At 38.8% G+C, this 23015-nt stretch overlaps 1 protein-coding gene across 1 annotated transcript in view; it reads left to right on the forward strand.

Moving 5' to 3' along the window:
- The first annotated feature begins 730 nt into the window (after positions 1-730).
- Positions 731-23015, forward strand: part of scn2b (sodium channel, voltage-gated, type II, beta) — a 40893-nt gene continuing 18608 nt past the window's right edge. The window contains exon 1 of the mRNA XM_042487189.1: positions 731-812. Within this exon, the coding sequence (XP_042343123.1) occupies positions 797-812 (16 nt within the window). The 5' untranslated portion in view covers positions 731-796. The remainder of the gene's footprint in view (positions 813-23015) is intronic.

Genomic DNA, 23015 nt, shown 5'->3' on the forward strand with positions numbered 1-23015 from the left:
TCAAAGGAGTGATGTATTCATAACAGGTCTTTGATTAGTCTATGCTTGAATAAGAGACAGGGAAAAGGGCATGGTTGTGCTTTCTTTAATGAAAAGCTTGCTTTGATGTTAGAGGCATACATTGATAACATAATTAGAGCATGGTATTTGGATATCTTTGTGGAGTTTATTACACCTCATCTCTATCTTGAGTAGATTTTTCCTAGATTGCATGTGACATTTGCCTTCATGGTTCCTTCTCCTCGGTTTTGATATGATCACCTCATAAAGCGGTATCTTAATTGGCGCTTCTAGTAAACAGAAAACACCCACAGTTTGACCTTTTCTCCTTAGTTTTATGTTTTGTTATTCCACACTCTATATACACCATATGGCTTGCATAACCTCTTCTGAACCTTTTTATGTATCTTAAGATAGAAAAAAAAAGATGTGCTATTGATTTGGACTGTAGGATTCAACATTTCTCAGTGCAACCTTTTGATTTCTCAAATTGCATGGATTTTTATGGGATGTTTTATGGGAACTGAGTGTGCATGGTTTAAAAGGTCTTTTGAGCCAAGTTGAATGCAGGCATGTTTCCAAAATAGGCTTTTTGTGGGGAAGGTTTAAAATTTCTCACAGTCAAGGATGACAGTGAAGTATTGGTTCAGAAAGCTCCTCTTACGCTTTTTATATTTTTGTCTGCTTTTTTTTCGACACAGATGGATAGATAAAAAGATACAGTACAACAAGAAGAAAGGTTGAACCATGAACCACCCATTACAAGTGACTCGAACTACATTCCCTGCAAAATGACATGGAGCCTCCAGAGGGTGAGTCTGACCTGAACATCTGGCAACACACTTTTTGTTACTAGTTTTTATCAGCATTTGTTTAAAATGGGGAAAAAGACTTAGATTGAACCTCTGAATACATTTTTTTAAATTCTATATCCTATAACCTTAAAGTAAAACCAGTTCCAATAGAGTACTTAATTGTGAGTACTCATGTGAATCACGTGCATTGCAGGCGTGCAGTATAGCCGTACCCTTGAACGATTTGGTGGCATTGTAGCACACAGAACTGCCAACAATTTCAAATACACTGCACTCAACTTCACCATATCACAGACTGTATTAATTGTAGCAGCTGCAGTAGTGGGCCAGTCTCAATCAAAGAACACTTGTGATGACGCAAAACAGTGCAAATAGTCATTCTCTGTCTTGATCTGGGTACAAAAAGGACCAAATCCAGGTACTGTTTGACTGGAGAAGTTTTAAAACTACTTTGTACTGGATTTTTCTGGTTTATACTTTAAAGGTATTGATTACTGATACTCAGCCCTTCTCCTGAGGCAGTACCAGTGTGGTGTGTTGCAGTACGATGCATTGAACTAGTATCGACACATGTGCCATTGGCCCACACAAAGCTGCTGAGTTTTGTAGACATTTCCTTCTGTGGTCTTTAAGCTTGATGTTTTGCTGAAGATATGGTCCTAAATAAATAATTTAAGTGTGGTTTTTGTGCAGCTGCATGCGCATGTGTATTAATGTGTGTTTGTGTGTGTGTGTGCCCACGTTACAAGGCCTTGCATCAGATTTATGCCTTTGCAGCACTACAAAACAGACCGCTTGAATTTGACTCTCAGTCCTATATTTTTCCTGACTTAAAAAAATCTTTCTTTTAGCTTGTGTAGCCCCTACTGCTCTCTGTCTAAAGCACTTTCTTTTACTCTTTTTCTTCCTACATCTCCCCCAGTCCCACACGTCTCCACTTCAATCCTTTCAAAACTTGCTTGCTCCACTGTTCTTGCATTACTAGTTTGATAAAGCGACTCAAAACATCATAATGCCTGAGCTCAGCTATGTGATTCTGTTTAAACAGGCACAAATGTTAAAGACGCCATTCACAGTAGCCACAAATGTGGCTTCCTATGAGATCAAATTCTGATTCAGTTTCAAACCCACAACTCCTGTGTGTGACAGATTATTGTTTTGCTTTAGTGCATCCAGTTTTTTTGCCTGCACATTTGCAAGATATGGCCTACAACAGACATAAACAGTTCTAGAAAAATGAGTCAGGCTAAAGTGCAGTACACATCATTGCAGAAGACCCCAAACAAAATATAGCCAGTATTTCTGCGATGCAGAAGCAAAAGGGAGACCCCTTCTTTGCACTTTCAGGCTCCGATGGGAGAGTCTTCGTGCAGGAGGAGGATACCACCAGAGTTGAGTTTGTTCTTTGGCAACTGGAAATGTTGCATCAGGATTGCGATAAAAGATCCAAACAACCCCTATGAGGAAAGCGCACAACCTCTTTATCTTGCCAGCCTTGGCTAGACTCCAAATATGTCTAGTCATGTGGACCAAATCATGAAACAGCTAATTGCAGTGGCAACTCTCTTGGTGAGGTTGGCTATGTCTCCCTACACAGATGATGTAGGATAATAACTCTGATGAAGTGGGTATGCTGGTTTAAAACACATTACACTGATGCACGGCAAATTCTCCTTTCTTTAGTAAACCATAGACTGTGAGAGTAATGAATGTAGCCATGACATCAGCCATTGATGGTTCGACTCCTGTTTTGAAGCCTTGAGTTTTGCATTTAGGTCGTTGCCATCGTTGGGTGTTTGGAGCAGGAAGTCACCATGTTTTGGTGAGGCGGGAGCTGTGGAGGAGTGAGTGGTGGATCTGACTGAGAATTCAAGGACACTGTGTCACTCAGTGTCCCACCCTTAATTATGTGCAATTGTAAGCCATGATAGCATGTAAATGGATATGTTATAAAAAAAAAAATACTGTTGTCATTTATTTTGAAGAAGCTATAGAGACCAAAACCATTTCTGCACCAGGCTGTAAACTTGTTTATTTATGCTGTTAAATTGGGCATTTTAACATGGGAGTTTAGGGGGATTGACTGGCCTCTGGAGCCAGCCTCAGGTGGCCTTCAGACAAACTGCAGTTTTTGGCACTCCATGTTGGCTTAATTTTTTCAGCCCCAGACTTTGCTGCATGATTTAAACTCGATCACAAGCGATGGTAAAGTTAGATCATCCCAACAGTGTTTAGTTGCCTCAGCGGAATCAAAAATTAAAGATCTCTGTCCCCGTTACATTGTTAATTTTATGAGGCGAGTAAAGTTCTCAGTGCATTTATATATCCTTTAAGTACTGAAGTTTGACGCTTTTATTCCTCCAAAGGACTAACCTTAAAAATAAACAAAACAAACAGAGTGACTTGTCACTGTGAGACAGCACAATCAATATTTAAAGGGCGAAGTCTTTGTGACATAAACTATGCAGGATATTTGTTAGGATTATATGTAGTATGTAGACACGCCTGTGTAGGCAAACCATGATGTGAGTTGTATGCACCAGTGAGGGTAAGACCTCAATTCCCCTTCCTCAGTGGTCCCACCACAGCAACAGGGCTTTTATTACCTATCAATATTTCAAGGAATTCATTTAAGCAACCTCTGCACCATTACGCAGCTCTGTCAGAGTGCTCAGATTTAACTCAATTTATCATGATCAGGTATGTTCTCTCGGGGATTGAGGTTGTGTATGCAAAACAGGAGGATCAGGAACTGCCAATTCTATCATCATCCCTCTTTCGGTGGAATCCAATTCTGCTCTCCCCCTGCCAGCCGCATGCATTATAGATCAATATGCAATACAGCATAGCCCACAACCCAGTGAGGAAGTACTGTACTGTTATGGCTCTTATCTGTCAGCACAGTTGTATGCCTGTTAAGTCTATAACCAACAGGTTTCCAAAACAATGAGTAAAGAGTCACATTTGTTCTAATTTGTGCAGTTAGTTAAAAGAAAAGAGCATTACAAAATGTTTACAGTTGCAAAATATACTTTAACAAAAAGACTAAGTGAACCGCTCTCTTTACTTGATGTGTAATATACACTGACAAAACTGTCAACATGCCCAGTAAGCTCTGGGGTTAATTAAAGCTACGTCATTTATTTATTTATTTATTTATTTATTTAGAAAGTGTTGGTGTCAGTTTTTTTTTGGCGTAGGGCCTTGAATCTGAAACTAAATCCAGTGAGAAGACTTTACAATTTACAGGCCATTTTTCTCAATATGTTCCAAAATGACATATTTTCAACCAGACATTGGCTAAATATCCTCATTTCATTTTTATCTTCTGTTGAGCGGCCATGTGCATGTCTGGAGTGTGGGAGGAGAACAAATTAACTTGCCAGGACCTTCTTTATCACTGAACCAGTTACACTTATCTGTCTTTTGTATTTCTTGCTTTTTTTTTTTTCTTTTGCAAGTTGCATCCTTCTTACAGGCTTTTTTGTCCTTCCTCCCTTGTCTTTCCTGGCTCTCCTCCAGAGCATTGTATTTGATTTTTTGCCCCATCTTGCTCTGGTTCAGCTCCTTCTCTGGAGGTGTGCTTTCATGCGAGCCTTGCTCTTTACATGACCCCGCTGATGAAGTTGTCCCTCTCTTTCACCACTTCTCCCATCTAACTCACCTTTGTCTACCATTTTTCCTCAATCTCTGTCAAATTCATGTCTTTAGCCCCCTCTCACACAATCCACCGGTTCACGCAGTCTTCCTCGATTGCTATCTGGTTGTTTTCAGATGCAGCTCTGATCTTGTCGCTGTCCTCTTTCCAGGCAGCTTCAAGCAGCGTCATTTATCTCCTTCTGAGTAAGAAGAGTTTCCCAAAGGGAGGAGATTTCCTTTCATTTGTCTTGATTTATCTCCTCCTTCTACCTGTCTTTGATATTAAATCAGTCTTGTTTGCATTCTTTGTTCTCTAAAGCCTTTTCTAAGTTTTTGACATTTTGTTTAGCCAATGTTCACTGGAGACTGTCATTTTCAGTTCCAAGTTTCTATCATTCATACCCCTGATTGAACTCTTTGCTTGTTGCCAATCGTCTCCCTTAGGGCTTCATTTATGGAGACCAACTTTTTGTTTTTGGCCACAGAGCTTGTTTAAGTCCTTGCATGACTGAGCTGGAAGCCTGCTGGTCAGTGTGATGTTGCTGCATGGCTGCACCTCTGATCTATAGCTGTCTTTTTACTGACTGACAAGCGATAGAATAGGACTACTGTCTGTCAGTTGTTTTGCTTTACTTCCATTATTGTTTTTGTAGTAAAAAAAAAACAAAAAAAAAACAAGTGATATTACAAACTTTTTGGAAGGTGTGATTGAAAGAGAGATTCAGAAAGAGAGGCAGAGAGGGGGGGATCAATACTTAACCTGGAGGCTGAACAGAAGGCTAGCCTGTTTCTCTTCTTAGAGAACAGCACAGTTCATGATGTTGCACACACATCAAACTGTCAAGGAGAGTTTTTAGCTGGTGTGTGTGTGTGTGTGTGTGTGTGTGTGTGTAATGCTCTGTAATGCTCCTGGTGGATGGACCAGGTGGCCATCCAGGTGTGTGGGAGGAAGTAATCCTTGGCAGACAGATACGATGGGCACAGTTTTCAAAGAGGACACAGAAACACAAACACATGCACACGATATCGCAGTAGCTTCTCTAACCATTGTCAGTTTATCAGTGGAGTCTTTTAAGGGTCACCTGAACTACAGTACAGTCATGGTCTTTCTTGTGAGGCAAAAGCATTTGACTACTTTTGAGGATGAAAAAGAGACAGAGCACAGCCATGAAGAGCCGAGTCTCTGACGGCTACCAGCTGTATGAAAAACAGCAGCTCTCAAAAATATACTACACGTTGCACTTTTGATCAGTGTGTTTGTCCTTTTGCTGCCTCATGGGGAAAATATAAATCTTAAATCATAATGCCAGACATTTGAATACCTATAATTTTAATAGTCAGGAAATACAGAAAAATAAAAAAATAGTTTTCAGATGCCCATATATGCTGCTTATAGGCGGAAGTGTTTTAAATCATAATGTTTTAGCGTGTACTTCAATTTATGAAAAATGTTTACCTTATTTGGTGTCTCCGATTACCATGGAGGCATGCTAGACAACAGTTTTCTTCACAAATTCAAACAACTTGGGGTGGGTCATTGTTATACAAATGCTCATGTTGCTGGTGAAGAACATTTAAAACATATGCAAAGAATATATGAGTATTTTAGAGTAAAATGGTACTACATAATCATATGGTGCTGCCTCTTATTATGCAAGCTAAGCTTGCCATAAATCGCCTTACTAAATAATACAATAGCCATATTGTCTGTTTTCTGTCAGAAAGTTATGTAGTTATTGTTCAGGGAGCTACACACACACACACTCTCTCATGATCTATTGGGTAAATAAACATAATTTGAAAAGTTAAAAATTTTGGATATGTAAATACAAACATACTTACAATGCTAGTACTTCTAACACAAATACATACACACATACACATGCAGCACAGCAGGATCATGCAACTTGCTCAGAGCAAATAAAGTACACAAAACACTTCCCCTCTGTTTCTCTCGCTCTCATGCACTCAACTGAAAATATCTGCAGGGCTTCCTCTTCCACTATCAAACAATTGTTTGTTCTCATTATCATAACTCATTAATCCTGATCAGACTCAATCCCCCTATCTTTTTCACTGTCTGTTTTTCCCTTCTCCCCATCTCTCTCTCACTCTCTTTCTCTCACACAGTAACACATACATTTGTTTGTTCCTCTATTCATAATTCATAGGTTTTGATCAGACAGAATGTTTGATAAGGTTTACAGTCTGGGCTTGCCCAAGCAGAGAGGGAGACAACAAAAATAAACAGTCATAAATTTAAACATGGTAATACCCACTGGATGATGTAGGAGGCAACGTTAATGTAATGATACAGTTGAAGAGTGCGATTGAGTGAGGCAAGTGGATTGTTGTGGATTTCCAAAACTTTCAGGACTTTTCTGTTATAAAAAGAAGAAAGTTACTGTAGGCCTATTAATGCCCTTAATAAATAATTGAAACTGGTGTTGTGAATAATACCAAGTGTGGCCAAGTATTTATCTGAAATAAATGTTCACATTTTTAATCCATACTTTTTGAATTTTACAACAATTTTAAAAAGTGATGGCTCATCGAATTATTTTATATATTAGCAAAAGGTAGTCAGCAACAGCACATACCAGCACATACGGTTAGGATTGGGTAACATGGTTAGGTGTAGATAAAAACCCAAAACATTCAGAAAAAAAAACCAACACTGGGCTCATTATATTACGTCATTAGTAGTATTATTTCAACCTAACACCGTCCAATGGCGTATCATTCGGACACAACAGGCTTCGTCCAGAGTCATTATCAAATGAAGCCAACCGTCTGCATATCAAGCTGCTGCAGCAGGTGCTGTCTGGCCATCCGCCAGTGTATGAAAACACCATAAACGGCTCTGCTCAGCTGCGTTCTCAGCTGACACCATCCAGCAGCATTTCATGCGGAAACGAAGGGTGGCTTTTGCCGTCGGGATCTTCAGCAGAAAGCACTGTAAAAGTGGCAGCGTTTGACGACTTTGGAATGAAAAACAGGCTGTTATATGTGAAACTTTGTCCAGGTCATTCAGTGTATTTCCACACAAATACCTAACTAGTGACTTGGCCACATGATACAAGTTGATTGCAACATTAAAAATCAGAGAAAGATTGATTGGATAGGATAGTCCTGAAATGAGGAAGGACTTCAGTTCAGGTCTTACAGCAAAAACAAGGTCACTCTCTCACTCACTAACACATGTATACTGTATTTTGACAGAATACACACGATAGAGGTCAGGGGATTCAGTGTACAGGTAGAATTTATGTCCATGTTTTGGCAAAATTATTTGCTAGCATCCTTCCTAATCAAGTTATTAACACTGAAAACTGAGACAGACGGAGAGAGACCAGGAGGTATGAGGCCGAGGGTGCAAATCAAAGATTGATAGGAAAAGTAAATCCATCCCAAAAATAAAGACTAATCCAAACTGAGTCTGATGGATATGTTGGTAAATTGAGTAAACAAACTCATCCCTTTCTTCATTATGAGGTGCCGGGAAATATCTTGTCATACAAATGAAATTCAAAACAAGTCGGTTTGGTTCAGATGGGGCTAATGTTGGATAAACATGAGCTGCAGAGAGAAGGAGCAAGGACAGGAAGGGAAACATACAACAAGAGATCTACACAATAAATGATGATCCCAAGTCAATTTGACACACTGGTAGACAACAAAAACAAACCTAAAGTGTTTTGTTCACATCAGATAATATGCTGGAGAGAGAAAAAGGGATAGAGATGTGATGGAAAGAAGAATCGTGTTGAATCGTGAGTTGAATGAATCGTAAAATCCCTAATAAATATGTAAAAATTAGATAAGATCAGGATAGAATGCATAGAATGCATCTTCAGATGGATAAAACCCACTTGATAATACTCGTAAAAGTAAGATAAAAAAATAAGGGTAAAAATAAAGTAATCAGGATGCTAAACATAAGATGGAAAATAAAACCCATAAAGATAATATTAATAAAAATAAAGCTAAAAACTGTATTAAAGGCATAAAGTTAAGTCAAATAAAACATTTTAAAGAGGTGCAGCAGTCCGTAAGTGCAAAGCAAAAATGCAAAGCAGTAGAGTCAGAGCTAGTTAAAGGCTAAAAGAAGAGAATGAAGAATGAAGAGATATGTTTTTAGTTTTCTTTTAAAAACTTTTTTCTTTTATTAGTATACATCGTTGGTGGCCTGTTCACACAATGATGAAGGGCTTTTATTGTAATTACCTCAGACATTTTGTCTTGTAGGACTTTATCAGGTGCTTTGTGGGATACTGGACAACTTGGTTTTTGTGATTCATATAATAAGAAAAAGAAAGACGGCCAGTTGTCAGCAAAAACACATCTTGGCAAAAGACAATAATGAGCCAAACAACAGTTCAGTGAAAAAAGCCCGCTCCATGTCATCACCGACCTCTCACGGGTAAGAAACCAGAGAATATGAATCGATGCCAACTCATTTTTCTAGCAAAATTCAATATTCTGGCTACACTTTCTTGCCTGTTTCAGCCTTCCTTCATTGGTGCTGACATGGATTACGGTGTTGCTAAAGCTTGTGGCGATGTGTGTCTGGGTTCCCTGATTCTCCCTACATGAAGTCAGCACCCTCAGATTAGCCTCTGTGTTGGAAGCTCTGGCCCCAGTTAGGCAGTAAACAGCGGCTGGTGATGCTAATCTAAAATTGCAGGTAATGGAGCCTCCTTATACTGGCGCTGTGTTATTTCACCCTGTCAGTGAGACTAGAGGAGGCCAGCAGGGCTATCTGTGAAGCTGGTTAGAGTTAAAAACCAGTTTTCAGTCGGGAGGGGTGACTGCAGACCGGGACACGCAACTGGTTGCTTCCTCTTGCAAACCTTCTCACAAAGATGAACATAGAACAACACTGCATGACTTGGCTTGAGTTATTTGGCGTGCCTGTGACAAATATTTTATTATTCCCTGCTGACAGACAACATCTGTGTGATCACAAAAATACCTTTGAAGACAGTCTTTTATATGTGTGTGTGTGTGTGTGTGTGTGTGTGTGTGTATCATCCATAAGATTTCCAAAGATAATGTGATGTGGCCTAATCCAGGAGTTGTCAAATGTCATGCCAATAAAGCCTATAAATTGAATTGTAAATTGAGTAAAGTATAATGGCTGAGGTTACAAATGGGACTAGCAGCATAATACATGTGGCCTACACACAGAAAAATGTTGGTCCCCCAGTGTTTCTTTGGTGCGGGTAGAGGTACAGTGCATCTGCTGCCCTTTGAACTTTGCTACTGAGTTGTTCTTCAGAGGTTCTCCACTGGTTCTTCAGCTTTGTTTGGTTTAGTTTAAAGTTACAGTACCCCCCCTTTAAATGGCAGCTTTGAGTTGTGAATGATAAATGTTGAATATAAGCTGGGTTATATGTAGTGTTGGGGCAACGCGTCAACGTAATCGACATAATCGATTTCGTGACTACGTTGATTTATGTGTGCGTCGACACGTCACCCCGTTTCACGCAGCGCGCATAATGAGAGCGTGAACAGCGTCAATTGTGTTGTGTTTTGTTTTGGCGCTCGTGTATCAAGTTAGAGCGTGCACACTGCTCGCCTGAGCAGCGCTCGTCGGGCGCGTCTGAGCTGTGTGTCAGCTGCAGCACATTTAGAGAAACGGTACCTCGCCGTTTTTTTAGGCGTGACGCTCGCGTTTGTTGACTCTATACCACTTTATACTGAAGTTTAAAGTCTCTCTGTCACAGAGATGAGGAAATACAAAGATGTTTGTTTTATCTCAACTTCCTTGCTTCCCTTTTAAAACAAAAGCCCTCTGACTGTGTCTTTGTGGACAGAATGCCAGCAGTTGCTGATACAATGCATTTTATTTTAAAACATTTACAGGACAGGGTTGTCAGCTGTGCAGGAGCTTGTACAACTTCATAAATGAATGGAATATGTACTTATAAATATGAAAATACACTCTCATATCAGCAGGCAGCAATATGCCTTAAGGCCCAGTTAAGACTGGAGTATTTTGATGCAGAAAGAATGTACCAGTTATAATTATTTCTGTTAGAGAAAAGTTATAGTTTTATTCAAATTGCACTAATTTTACTGTAAGATGTTTTGTTGGACTGTTAGATTTGAGGTTTGTTAGTGTAACAAAGAGTAACTGTTTTGTTACTCCTCCTGAAAGTGACTTGTATTTTACATTGTTTTATTTATTTTTCTGTTGGATTGCTAAATGTAGATTGCACTACATTTCTTTTACTTGAGTGGAACAAGCTCTTGCATTAATTTTATTTTTGAGAGACTTTATATCAGACTGTAAAACACAGATTACCAGTTAAGACTGGACTACTTTTTGTTGGGGAATAATGCCCTGCAGTATATGACAAGTTTATTAATCTACTAAACTAAATCTACTAAACTAAAATTATTTATATTAATCGAGTAAGAAGAAAAAAAAAAGTTAAATCATTAAAAAAAATCAATAGATTAATCAGTTAATCGAAAAAACAATTGATAAATCAATGAAAAAATTATCGTTAGGTGCAGCCCTAGTTATATGATCAAACATGGCTCTGTTTTTAACATATCACAACAGTTTTAATCACATTGGCTTTGAATTATTCAAATCACCTGATACGTTTTCATTCTACTTTTAATTTCCCATCCATGATTACTGTTCTATTTCAATTCACATGCATTTTTATCACCTCAATTTTTATTCATTCATTTTTCCTACTTCTACCTCTCATATTTAATCCTATATTTAATAAGAAATTATTAACTGTCATTCATATATTATATAAAAGTGTTATTTAGAAGCATATTGACTCCTCCATGGTGTTATCTGGCATCATTTAAGGCACCCCAGGCTAAGAAATTAAAAAAACAATATGGGGCCATATGGCGCCTCTAATGGTTCTATATAGCACTGTTTGACAGAGGCGCTGTGTAGCACCCTTAAAAGACGGATGCCATGTAGCATCAAAACAGATTCCCCTATAATAATGAGCCAAAAAAATTAACACTTTTTAGGACTGCTTAGCACAATTTTTGTTTAGAGTACACACACATGTGCACACAAACACACACACACACAAACCAAGCCATCCACTGAATTGTGTCTGTGTGTTTTCTCTTTCTGCTCTGAAAATGTTAGCCAATGGTCTGACTGTGGAGCATGGAAATAGATACGCATTCACTCTCTGTCACTGAGAGGTTGATGTAAGTTGGTGAATGGTGCTGAAGTTAGTCTTAAAAAGGAAAAACAACAACAGGAGTCAAGCTCCTCCTGAAAAAAAAAAACAAATCACTAAATTCACCTCCTCTGTTGCACTCACACTCACAAGCCCACTTCCATCCAAGGAAAAACAGGCAAAAGCAAGGGAAGACACGTGAATGAGGACGATAGACACTGCTTTGATCTGTGCATTATTTTTATTTTTGTTTCAGAGCACACTATTTTTTTTTTACTTATTTTGTGTTTGATTTGCCTCTCTCCATCTTATATAATCTCTTTCTCATTTACTCGCACATACACTTTTTCACACTTGTGCTCTGCCCTTGATCCGGTATGCAAACATTCGAGCAGAAGTCGTTTCATCCCTTCAGTATGAGTAAGGTTCGAGATATATGCCAAAGATCATGTTATGGAAATCCATTCCTTGAGAAAACTAGGAGGCTGGTATAAATGTAAAACAGGGTGTTTTTACTGTGAAGTAAAAAAAAAAAAAAAAAAAGAATGGTGATGTTCCCTATTATTTATTTATTTATGTTAAGACTGTTCTTTTCCCAACTGTGCTGGCTTTTGAACACAGAAACACATTAGCAACAGAGGGCTGAGGAAAAATCTGTTGATTTCTCCCTCATTTACACTCGGTCCCTTTAAGGCAAAGCTGAAAGGGAAGGGGACATGTGGCTGTGGCAGAAAGGAACATATGGCATCTGCTCTAGTGGAAAACCTTAATACGGGATAGAGTATTGGCACCCATCGCCTCACTAGCATTAACATGCTGTCAGAGTTGTTCTGGCAGAACACTAAGTGGACCACACTTGCCCAGCACTGTTCCCAGGAGTGTTGCAGTGTGTCCCTTCCCACTTGCTATCCATCCTGAATCATGTTATCAGTGCTGTTATAGAAAGGCGAGAACACAAACACGCTGGAGAATCTCTGTTTATCAGATCTGCAGCCAAAGATCCAGTCATAAGCACTGGTCTTGTTAGCTTGGTGAGAGGAAAAAGACACAAAAAATAGAAAACTTGAGAAAATGAGAGGACCAACTGTAAGGTACCAGAGATAGAAGTAGTAGTGACAGTTACAGAAGCTGTAGCAATATTATGGATCATTCCAGAAGGCAAAACCAGAGTGCATATATTTATATATGACACATACATTTGTAATTTACAAGATGCTGTACAATAAAACATTACAATAATACCAAATCTGAATGCATAAATATATTTTTTTAAAAATCCAGTTAACTTTAAGAATTTAGCCAAACACAAACCCGTCTCACACATGCACTGCAAATATGAAATCATTGACACATAACCTGAAGAAAGCTAAATGTGAGAATGCAAATATCCAAATTAGTTCATTTGGATTTTTCATTTAACAGAATGAGCACTTCTAGCTCCCTAGTATAGAGTCATTGTAATGTCTGATTGAGCAGGTAATTGAAGATTTTACAGCAAGAGCGTAGACGTGTTGATGCTGATTGTTGAACATCTGAGGGTGAGGAAGGCTCATTTACCCCCCTCACCTACAATGTACATCTACATTTATGGTCCCCTATCATTGTTGTCATTACCCTTATAATTATCACTGATCACTGCTGACATGATGTTTATTTCTATCTTAAGAGTCTGAGTGTAATTCCTGAACACTAGACAAATTAGATAGATCGTCTTACTCTGAATGGTTCTCCTGGTGAGAAAAAAAGTAGAAAATGAATAGAAGAATGTAAAACAATGAGCGCTGTTGAGGGGCATTTTGAGTGGAATTTGTAAGTATGATGAAGGCCGATGAGGTGTTTTACAGAATGTTAAAATACAGAAGACAAGTGAAGGTTACACTGCTGCTCTTTGACTATCTTTGCTTCTCATTATGCATTTTTCAGGGTCGCAGACAAGTGCAACCTTGTGATTCCAAGAACAGAGCCCTTTTTTAATTACCTTCTGACCCATGCTGGTGTGTGGGCATGCGTGCATGTGTGTGTGTCTGTGTGTGTGTGTGTGCACGTGTGAGCGCAGGAATGTGTTTTTCCACACATTTGTGTTGTGTGGTTATGACTACACCTCATAGCCTCTTTAAGTTTATTGGGAGCTAATTCGCTAATTCTTAGTGTATCTCAAAATACAGCGGATGAAGCCAATTCTGACTCCAGATATATAAATGTGCTTTTGTCAATGTGTGTACATCTGCCTGGAAGGGTTTTTTAATGATTTTTTTAGAAATACATATATCTTTAAATATTCATCAAATTTGAATTCATGTTGTATTTAACAAAGTTCCCCAGCCAAAGTAAACCAAAAGTCATCATTATGCAGATTACTAAGCCTTATTTTTTTACTTTCATGTCAGGGGAGGAAACAATTGAAGAACCTTGGCAAGAAAAACTTTTATTGCAACATCTGCATTGTAACAAATATGCCATGCAAGGGCTGCATTCACTCCCCTATTTATTTAAAGTTTGGAGAGTTATTTGGTTTTAGTTTGCTGTGTTTCATAGTGACCTTTGGCACTCATGCACTGGAAAAGAACTGTTCATCTGCCAAATAAATCACGGTGTGTTCCAATCAAATAACTGAATTTGACAATTATATAGCCTTGCCGTCATCATAGCCTCCAATAAAGTTTCAAGGGCCCACCAGAGTTAGCATATTTAACCATTTAGTTGACAAGCAATGGTTATTTTGAGCAGGAAACAGGAGTGATTTATGCTGCAGGACATTTTAGTATTATTGACAAGTCTCTTTTCTCATCTGAACTCAGGACAATACTTGGTTGAGGTAAGGGGTGGAGGCCTGGGTAGCGTGTGCAGGAGGGAGGACATGTCAAATATTACACCATAGTCATGTGACCGCTTGATAATTTGGTCATAAACAACAGTCTCTCATCTTTCCTTGAATTCGTCTGATGATTTCAGCTTCAGCCCACATAAACAGAGGTTCTCGAAGCTCATCATCATCATTTTTGTTGCTATCTTTTTGTAAATGACCTTCCCTCTTTACCCTCGGATGTTTGTTTTCTTGCGGTTTTGCATGAGCGGCATGACCGAGATCTTATCAACCTTTACATACAGCTCCTCCTGATAATGTCTAGATAATTTCAGGTTTGCAATGCATGTGTGAAAGTGGCTTGGGTCACCATCTTATCCCATTGTAGCTGCTGTTAATCCAGGCCGTCAGCTGTGTTCAGAGCACCCCTCCAAACCTACAGGCATTGAGTATTTGATCCTCAAATGATCAATTTTTGGTGGGAAGGTCCTTTAGGAAAGCCAGATTTCTGCAATCAAAAATGGCATGACTGATGGACAGGCCAAAACGAAAGAGTAAAGGGGGAGGCTGACATTCGTGGCAGAGGAAAGCGATGTTGCGCGAGTCTAAAATCCATGGTGATTTCAGTTTGATTGGCTGTAAATATAAAATGCTTGAACAGTTTGCTGATGTTGCTTTGCCGCGGACCTTTTAACCCCCCACAACTGCTGAATGACGCGGCTCCCTGGGAAACAAATTGCATCTCTGCTTGTCATTATCACATTAACTCTGCATCAGCTGTCAACAAAGGGCCACGGAATATGCATGCTTGTTCACGCACACATACACACACACTCGTCGTCTTTCTTCTCTTTGACTAATCTCCAAACAAAGCTGTGAATGTTAGCCTCTAAAATCCTTTCACTTTGAATTTTGTTGGAAAAAAATCCCTGGAGAAGAATAAAGAAGGACGATGCAGGCAAAGAAAGAGATGAAGAGACGAGCGCTGGCCAACTCCTGCTGAGACCTCTTTGATAGATGCAGAGTTTTTCAAAGAGGGAGTTTGGTTCATTTGCAAATCTCTCCGCACGGGCTGTGGGCATTTTGTGTGTCTATTTGTATGTGACTGTATGAGTCTATTTTTTTCTGTCATTGTGCATATACTGTATGCATACAGTATGTGCACACATCAGGCAAGTGCAGAGCTTTCTTTGTACCCGGCGTGCATCTGAAAGAGATAACAGTTTTGTTCTTTCTTTCATTTGCTTATTTTGGGTAGTCCTCATTATCTGAATGCTGGTGTCCTCATTGTGTAATCTGTCTTGCATCCTTTAAAGAGCCATTAGATTACCTTGATGTTGTACAATACTGCAAATTAGGCTTACTGGAATCCCACCACTAATAAGATTAAGCCTTCCTTTTTCACTATTAAAAAGTGCAGAAAATGTGAGATTGTACAGTTCCTCTGCTAAACTGACAAAGCTGGGGAGTCCTGGTTTTACTCTCCCTGCATGAGAGAGAAGTAATTAGATCCCTCTACTTTGGGGCCAGATTTAAAAGAATGGAGGACAAACAGGGTGAGCTGCATATTTGATTACAGCCTCTATCCTCTGTTCTGCCCAGCATCATAGAGAAAAGAAGAGAACCAGCTCAGTTAATTAGGGAAAGAAATATAGCCATTAGAGGAGTCATGAAATTAGGCAGTATGCACAAGGTGGAAAGAAATGACAATGGAGTCACCAAAGATGATGGTGGAAAAATCAAAGGAGCCACTGAGGTTTAAATTCAATTTTTAGATACTTGTTATGTCATGTGCAGCTTTAGATTTGGTGTAAGGAAGTTTTATACTGTGCACGGTGTGGGCAGCTGTTATCATCCCTCAGCATTGTTTCCACACCTGTGCTGGATCTGATCTTCAGAGCTTCGGTGTAATGTAGTAGTGTTATGCTTGCATATGCTTGTGTAAAAAAGCTCTTAATACAGACATCAGATGATATAATATGATACTTAAACTAACTCACATGATTACAGCTGGAAAAAGGCAGGCTTTCCTTTAACATGCCCTCTTGCCACAACAAATCCCATTTGTTTATAAGGGTTTAATTCTATAAATCGAAAAAAAAGACGAAAAGTCACACATATTTATGCCTTGCAATGGCACAGCCCATTACAGAGACCTAATATGAATTAACAGACAATATTATTTTAGGATTTCTTTAAAGATACAGGCTTCAGAAATGACAGGTGTTGTGACAGTAACTGTGCCGGGGGGGGTTTCACAATTATGTTAATCAATAAATGAAGCTGACAACACATAAAATCGTATATAAGAAGTATTATAGTGTAATTATAATATATTGGAAGGAAGGAAACATATAAAGCGGGGAGTCTGGGGGTCCTCCCACAATAACTTTTGAATGTCAAACCCTTCAATCCCTACATTTTGGTGGATGTGTGCTGTGTATGCAGTAAGCTGCTGTTGCACATGGACACAGATCATAAGAATAATGGCTGTTATTAAAACACTGCAATTCTTAAAGGACCACTACTAATAAAAGTATGTACTGTGCAGTTTTAAACAGCCGCACATTGCGATACCTTTCTAGTATCAGTATACTGGTAACGAGACAAGAGAGGAGAGAGGTAGATGCAGCCGCTATGGTGCTACCAGAACAGTCGCTGACTGCAAATAAGAGCAGATTAATAGATTTGATGAATAGTGTTTAGCTGGATAACCTAACTGTTAACCAAACTTTAAAGTTATTCTTCTTCCATAGTTTTTGGCAGTTATCAAACGTGCATTATGGCTACCCGCTGGACGTAAACAGAGTTTACCCAGACTTGCATCTAGGGCAATTTAGCAGTGGTATTTTAGTAGGAAAAAAGTAAAGTTAGGCAGTTTTCCAGTATTATTAATGATAACAGTTTCTGTGTTTTTGCTAGACTACTTAACCACCATCTGTGGAGGGTAGAGGTCTCAAGATTTTGGTGAAAAAACAACATAAATTGTCATTACAGCACTAAGTGCAACAGGAATTAATGACAAGGTAAATGACCATTTCACCTCCGTGAAGGACAGGATCTGAAACCGTCACAATTCAAAATTCTCCCCTTTTCTCTTTTTGTCTCTCTCAGCTCGCTCTGTGGCTTTTCTGCTGCTGCCATGGCAGTGAGAGTTTATCTCTATGCTGTGTTATATTAGGTAAATGTATTGCGCCTTGCTTGCCCTCAATTTAGCAGTGTGCGCTGGGTTATTGTCATGCCTAAGGAGTCGCAGCATCATGCTAGCCATCTACACAGAAGGAATGAGCACTATAAAGTGGTCCAGCAGGGCCTTTGAATGAATGTGTGATTTGTGATGGTGTGTTGTTATTGATAGCCTCTCACCCAGGAAGGAAGGCGATGCTCCATACCCACCAGTTAACCGCAATTTGAACTCAGGGAAGCACAAAGTCAATAAATCAGCAGTGGCATCTTCAGTAAAGGAGACTGGCAGCTGTACTTCTTGTCACCTTGACAGATGAATGACACGTCTCCTTGTTATCCCATTGAACATCTATACTTTTATCATTCCTCTACCTGTCTTATTCCCCTTACCTCTGTTCTCATTTGTTTTTATCTCCGTCTCTTGCTCCGCATCTCACTTGTATTCTTTATCCAGCTCTAATGGATTCTTTCTTCTTGTACTTTTTGTAACTTTTTCTTCCCAACTGCCTTTTTCTTTCTTTCACTTCCTCCCACTATATTTTTTCCTCTCTTGCTTTTTTCTCTCCGTTTTTGTCCTCTCATCCTTTGGTTATTTGAGGACGTGGTATAGCGTCATGTCTCAGGCCACTGGAGGACTTTTAGAAGTCAACAAGAGAGAGACAGTCGTGGTCTCCCGGGTTCCTGCACACATACACACACAAATTCATTCACACACCAGTGTTAAGCTCTCAAATTCCCCACAAAGAGCTTCACTCCCACAAGGCAAGATGCCACAGAGAGAAAAACAAAGAGATGGAATGTTTTCTCTCTATCCTCCCCTTTCCTTCTCTTTCTCCCCTCCTCTCGCTGTAGTGCTCAGTAGTTCTCTGCAGTGCAGTACAAACATGCAGAGTGATCAAAGAGTCTGGGGTGTCAGAAGCGAGGGACAAGACGGACGTGTGTGGAAGACGAGATGAGAAAGGGAGGTAGGAGAACAGAGCTGTCAATCAAATATTCTATCAAACTCAGTGGAGCTTGTATCCCAGTGGCACATACGTGGACTTCTGAGCTTACCTGGAGGACCATCAGTGTGCTATCACACCTGCTGCTTTGTCGTCACTCCCAGCTTTCCCTATGTTGAAATTCAGAGGATTTTCTGATGCAGAATTTGGAAGAAGTATCATCGTGGTTCCTCTATAAAATGACACTTTGCAAGCTCTATTTTTTAATTAATGTCAATTAAAAATGTAGGAATAATAGATGGTGATTGTGGTAGAAACTGATAATTGCAACAGTAATCTGGAGCATGATGAGAGACATTTTTCCATTTTCTTATTCATTCATTTAAAAAAAAGTTAAATGGGCATGTGCATTAATATTAAAACTGTGACAAACTGTTGGTCTTCCACAGTAACCAAATGGCACCGAGTCATACCATATTGTTGTTACAATAGAATATATTTAAGACAATTCTAATAGGAATAATTTCAAATAAAATATTAATATTTTTTTTAAAAAAGAGGTTGCACTGAAAACTGGAAAAGCATTCATTAGGAAAACTTCCCCAGACCAAATATAATACCACCATTAACTCACTCTTTAAACCCTTTTTTTCACACCCTTTTTTCAAAGAGCATTTTTATCTTTGGCTTGAATGCTGATACCGATGCTTAATAAGCTCAAGAAAACTTGTAGAGTAAGTTTGTTCAGAAAGAAGCCACATAAATAATGTTTAAATGATGACAGATTTATTCCAGAGCATTTTTTGTGTGTAGCGTGGAGTCACAGCACCCTCTGCTGGATTCACAGAGAAGTATGTTAAAGTTTTTTTTAAAAACTGTTTTATATATATTGTGTGTGTGTGTGTGTGTGTGTGTGTGTGTGTGTTTTTCTAACCTACATATACATAACAAAATGAGACAATCATGCCTTATTTGAAGATGAAGTGTATTTAAATCATCATTTCAGACCTGTAGATTTAATCCTGGTAAAAATATAATTTTTCTTGTGCAGTACCCAAGGCCTAACAAACATAATCAAGAAATGGCGGTTGTGGGGTGACCTCTAGCACACTGGATAGAGTGTGCGCACCACATGCCTCAGGCTCCTGCTGTGGCCCGGATCAAGTCCAGCCTGGGGCCCTTTGCTGCGTGTGGTTCCCCCTTCTCTGTCCCACCTTTCCTGTCTCTCTCAAACTGTCCCATAAAATAAAAGGAAAATGCCCCCCCAAAAGTAATCTTTAACAAAGAAGTGGCAGCTGTTATTTTCCATTTACATAGAGCGCTAAATTAAAATGCTGCTCTTACTTTCTTTCCAACTCTTCAGCATCTGTGTTCCTCTTTCTCGGTCTCTCTGTGATCTCCGCAGGCATTATCTGTAAGTGACCAATCCCACCATTTACATGCCCCCTGATTTCGGGTGTAATTGAACAGGAAACTCTTCAGCATGACAAGAGCACTTGACTGTGTAGTCCCTCTGAAATTGATCTATTGTAGAAAATCTACATTTAAATGTAATATTTCACTTGTTCTTTTCGGCAGAATCACCAGGGACATTAAAAAAATAATAATTTCAATAACACTATGACTTAACAGCTTGACAATTATGAGGGACATTCCTGTTATAAACGACTTTCTCAGTTATAATTAGGTATATCATATGTGTCCACCATGATATTACAATGTATTATGCTAACTGCTGGGAAACTAGATACAACCCAACTAGACTTTAATAGACCTCTTCCTCCTCACAAGCCACAGGACATATGTGAGGAGGAGGTTAAGGAATAGACGCAGATGAGCCGGTTTTTTAGGTATGAGGGATAAAAGCAGAACAATGTTATTGGTATTGTATTGCCAGCTCTCATCTTTTACTGGACTAAAATCTTAAGCTTTTCAGTGTTTTCCAAGAAACAATACTGAAGGGTTGATCTCTCCACAATCAGTCTAAAAGGCTAGAATAAATGGCAACAATGTACAACTTTTTCTGAAAATTATATTTAAATTTAACACTGTAAAAACTGGTACAAAAAGTAATAACACATTACCTTTTCAGAAAATAGATGTTTTTTTCTTTCAGGTGCCTATGCAAAAAAAGCAGGTTCAGAGACTTAACAGTGTATTGTGGCTTACATCATATACTTACTGTGTCCCTAGTCAGTAGCTGGACTGATTGAAGAATGCCATCCAAGGTTGGTCCTTCAATAGAGATGAATGCAAAGCTGAGCCTACTCATCCTCCCAAACCAGACAGTCTAGCCTCACTGAGACCAGAAGTAACGCTCACATTTTGGGCTCTTCTTTTTGAACTTCTATATCAGAACATTTCTGAGTTTAAATTTCTTTCAAACAGCTGCCAAACTACAAATAGAGCTGGTAATAAACTAGGATCAATTTTGTGATTCTTGATTTTACTGTACAAGTTCTGACGTTTGGAAAGGACAGCATTGGCAATTAGCATATTAAACGGATGAAATTAGTTATACAACTGCAAAGAACTCAATGGTCATGTCCTTTAAAGTCAGACCAAAAAAGGTTGATTTTTTGGCATGCTGTTCATAAATTAATGATTGATGGACTTTAGTGTGCAGTCTGTTACATAGCAAATGAATCTTCTCTGGTTAAAGTTAATAATCAGTGGACTAACGGTCAATTGGCTTGACGGGAACGATGATTTCAATATTTTGGGCACCTACATAGTCATTTGTGTGTTAAGTAGTAAGACACTAATTTAACCTCAAACACTCCATAAACCTAACCTTAACTGAAGTTGTGTGATGTCTTTATCAAAGTTTTAAGCATTTTGGAGATTAACATAAGACTTATAGCTGAATATCTTGGCTCACTAGAAAAAAATAGACAACTTCCATCAACTGCAAAAACAAACGCGATCTGATAAGTCTGGTGTTGGCAAATGCTCTGTAGATTCTAAAAAGAAGGGAAAAATATGAATATTACAATAAAAACAATTAGCAAAAGTAACAGTAGCAGTAACATATATATAAAATATATAAAAGTTACATATATATAAAATCATATATCTTTCTTTCAAACAAAATCAATTCAAAGGTCTATTTTTACAGAAAGGTTTTTGAATGGTGCTTTTTTTTAGAAAAAAAAAAAATGTTTACAGCTAGATACCCTTTATCCCACAGCTATATCTTAGACCTTTTCCGATGATCACGTTAACACTCCTCTTACCTCTGATTGTCTTTATTAAATCAGCAACAGTCGGTACAACAGTGATTCACTCGTGTACAATGGCCCTGCTGCCTAGCAACAAAGGAGCACTCTTTATAGCAACATTTCTTCTCTCTGCAGAAAGACAGGGGAGATAGAGAAAGAGAGAGAGAGAGAGAGAGAGCATTTCTTGTGTTATTTTATTGATTTGCTTTGCTCTAGTAAGTCCTAGTTGTGGTTTATTTGATATCAAAAAATCTTTACTGATTGCATTGTGTGGCTCTGTAAACAAATTGTAATCAATCAATACTGACGTTTGAATACTTGTATGTGGAGTTAGAGTTTTTTCACGTTCAACAGTATTCAGTGACTGGGCTCTCTGTGGTGAAGTTCAGCACCAGGGACAGAGACACACTCCTCAGAGGCATTCAACACCAAGGACAGCAACCGTTTTACAAAACAATGCATCCTCACACCACTAACTGCAGCCTTAAAAGTCACCATAAGGTGTATTCGAATGAGGTTAATATTTATGTTGATGCAGTAACTGTTGCACACTGTTACTATTTTACCAAAGATGCCCTTAACAGTTCAAATTATGCTAAAAATGACGAAACATTTTGTTGCAAAACGGCCACTAGATGCTACTACAGATTGTTACAACCCATCAGACAAACATGTTGGAGGAAAGATTGTGTGCAAAATTGGTATTTTGGCCAGAGGCAGGTGCTACATGGGAGCTCATAATGTATCCAACATGTAAAGGATCAACAGACTGTGGAGCATGACTGTGCACAATTCATGGCAAACTGCCAATAATGTGTTGCTATTTTTATGCACCATTACACGAATCTCAGTACCATCAAAACACAAATGTGAACTCTGGGATATATAGATCGAAGTTACATACTGTACTAGCATCCAAAGTTATTTTTAACACTGAGGTCAACGAAAGAATGTCAGTCTCTACTGTGCAAGAAAGCAACAGTATGGTAGATGAGTGCTTAGCCTGTGTGATCAAACTCATATTAATGCATTATGGATGGACCCAAAATAATTATGTTAACAAAATGTAAAAAATGTTGTGTTCATGTAGGACCTTGTTCAGATTGACAAGCTGGCAGAGAACATAGGTTTTCATAACCTTTTAGAGTAAGTGAAAAAGCAAACTGACAACACAGAAATAACTGGGGCTAACGTGCAGAAGTGTCAACCTCTCATGCACACACGCACACACACACACA

This window comes from Plectropomus leopardus, chromosome 5 (assembly GCF_008729295.1).
Source record: "Plectropomus leopardus isolate mb chromosome 5, YSFRI_Pleo_2.0, whole genome shotgun sequence".
NCBI classification, from domain to species: Eukaryota; Metazoa; Chordata; class Actinopteri; order Perciformes; family Serranidae; genus Plectropomus; species Plectropomus leopardus.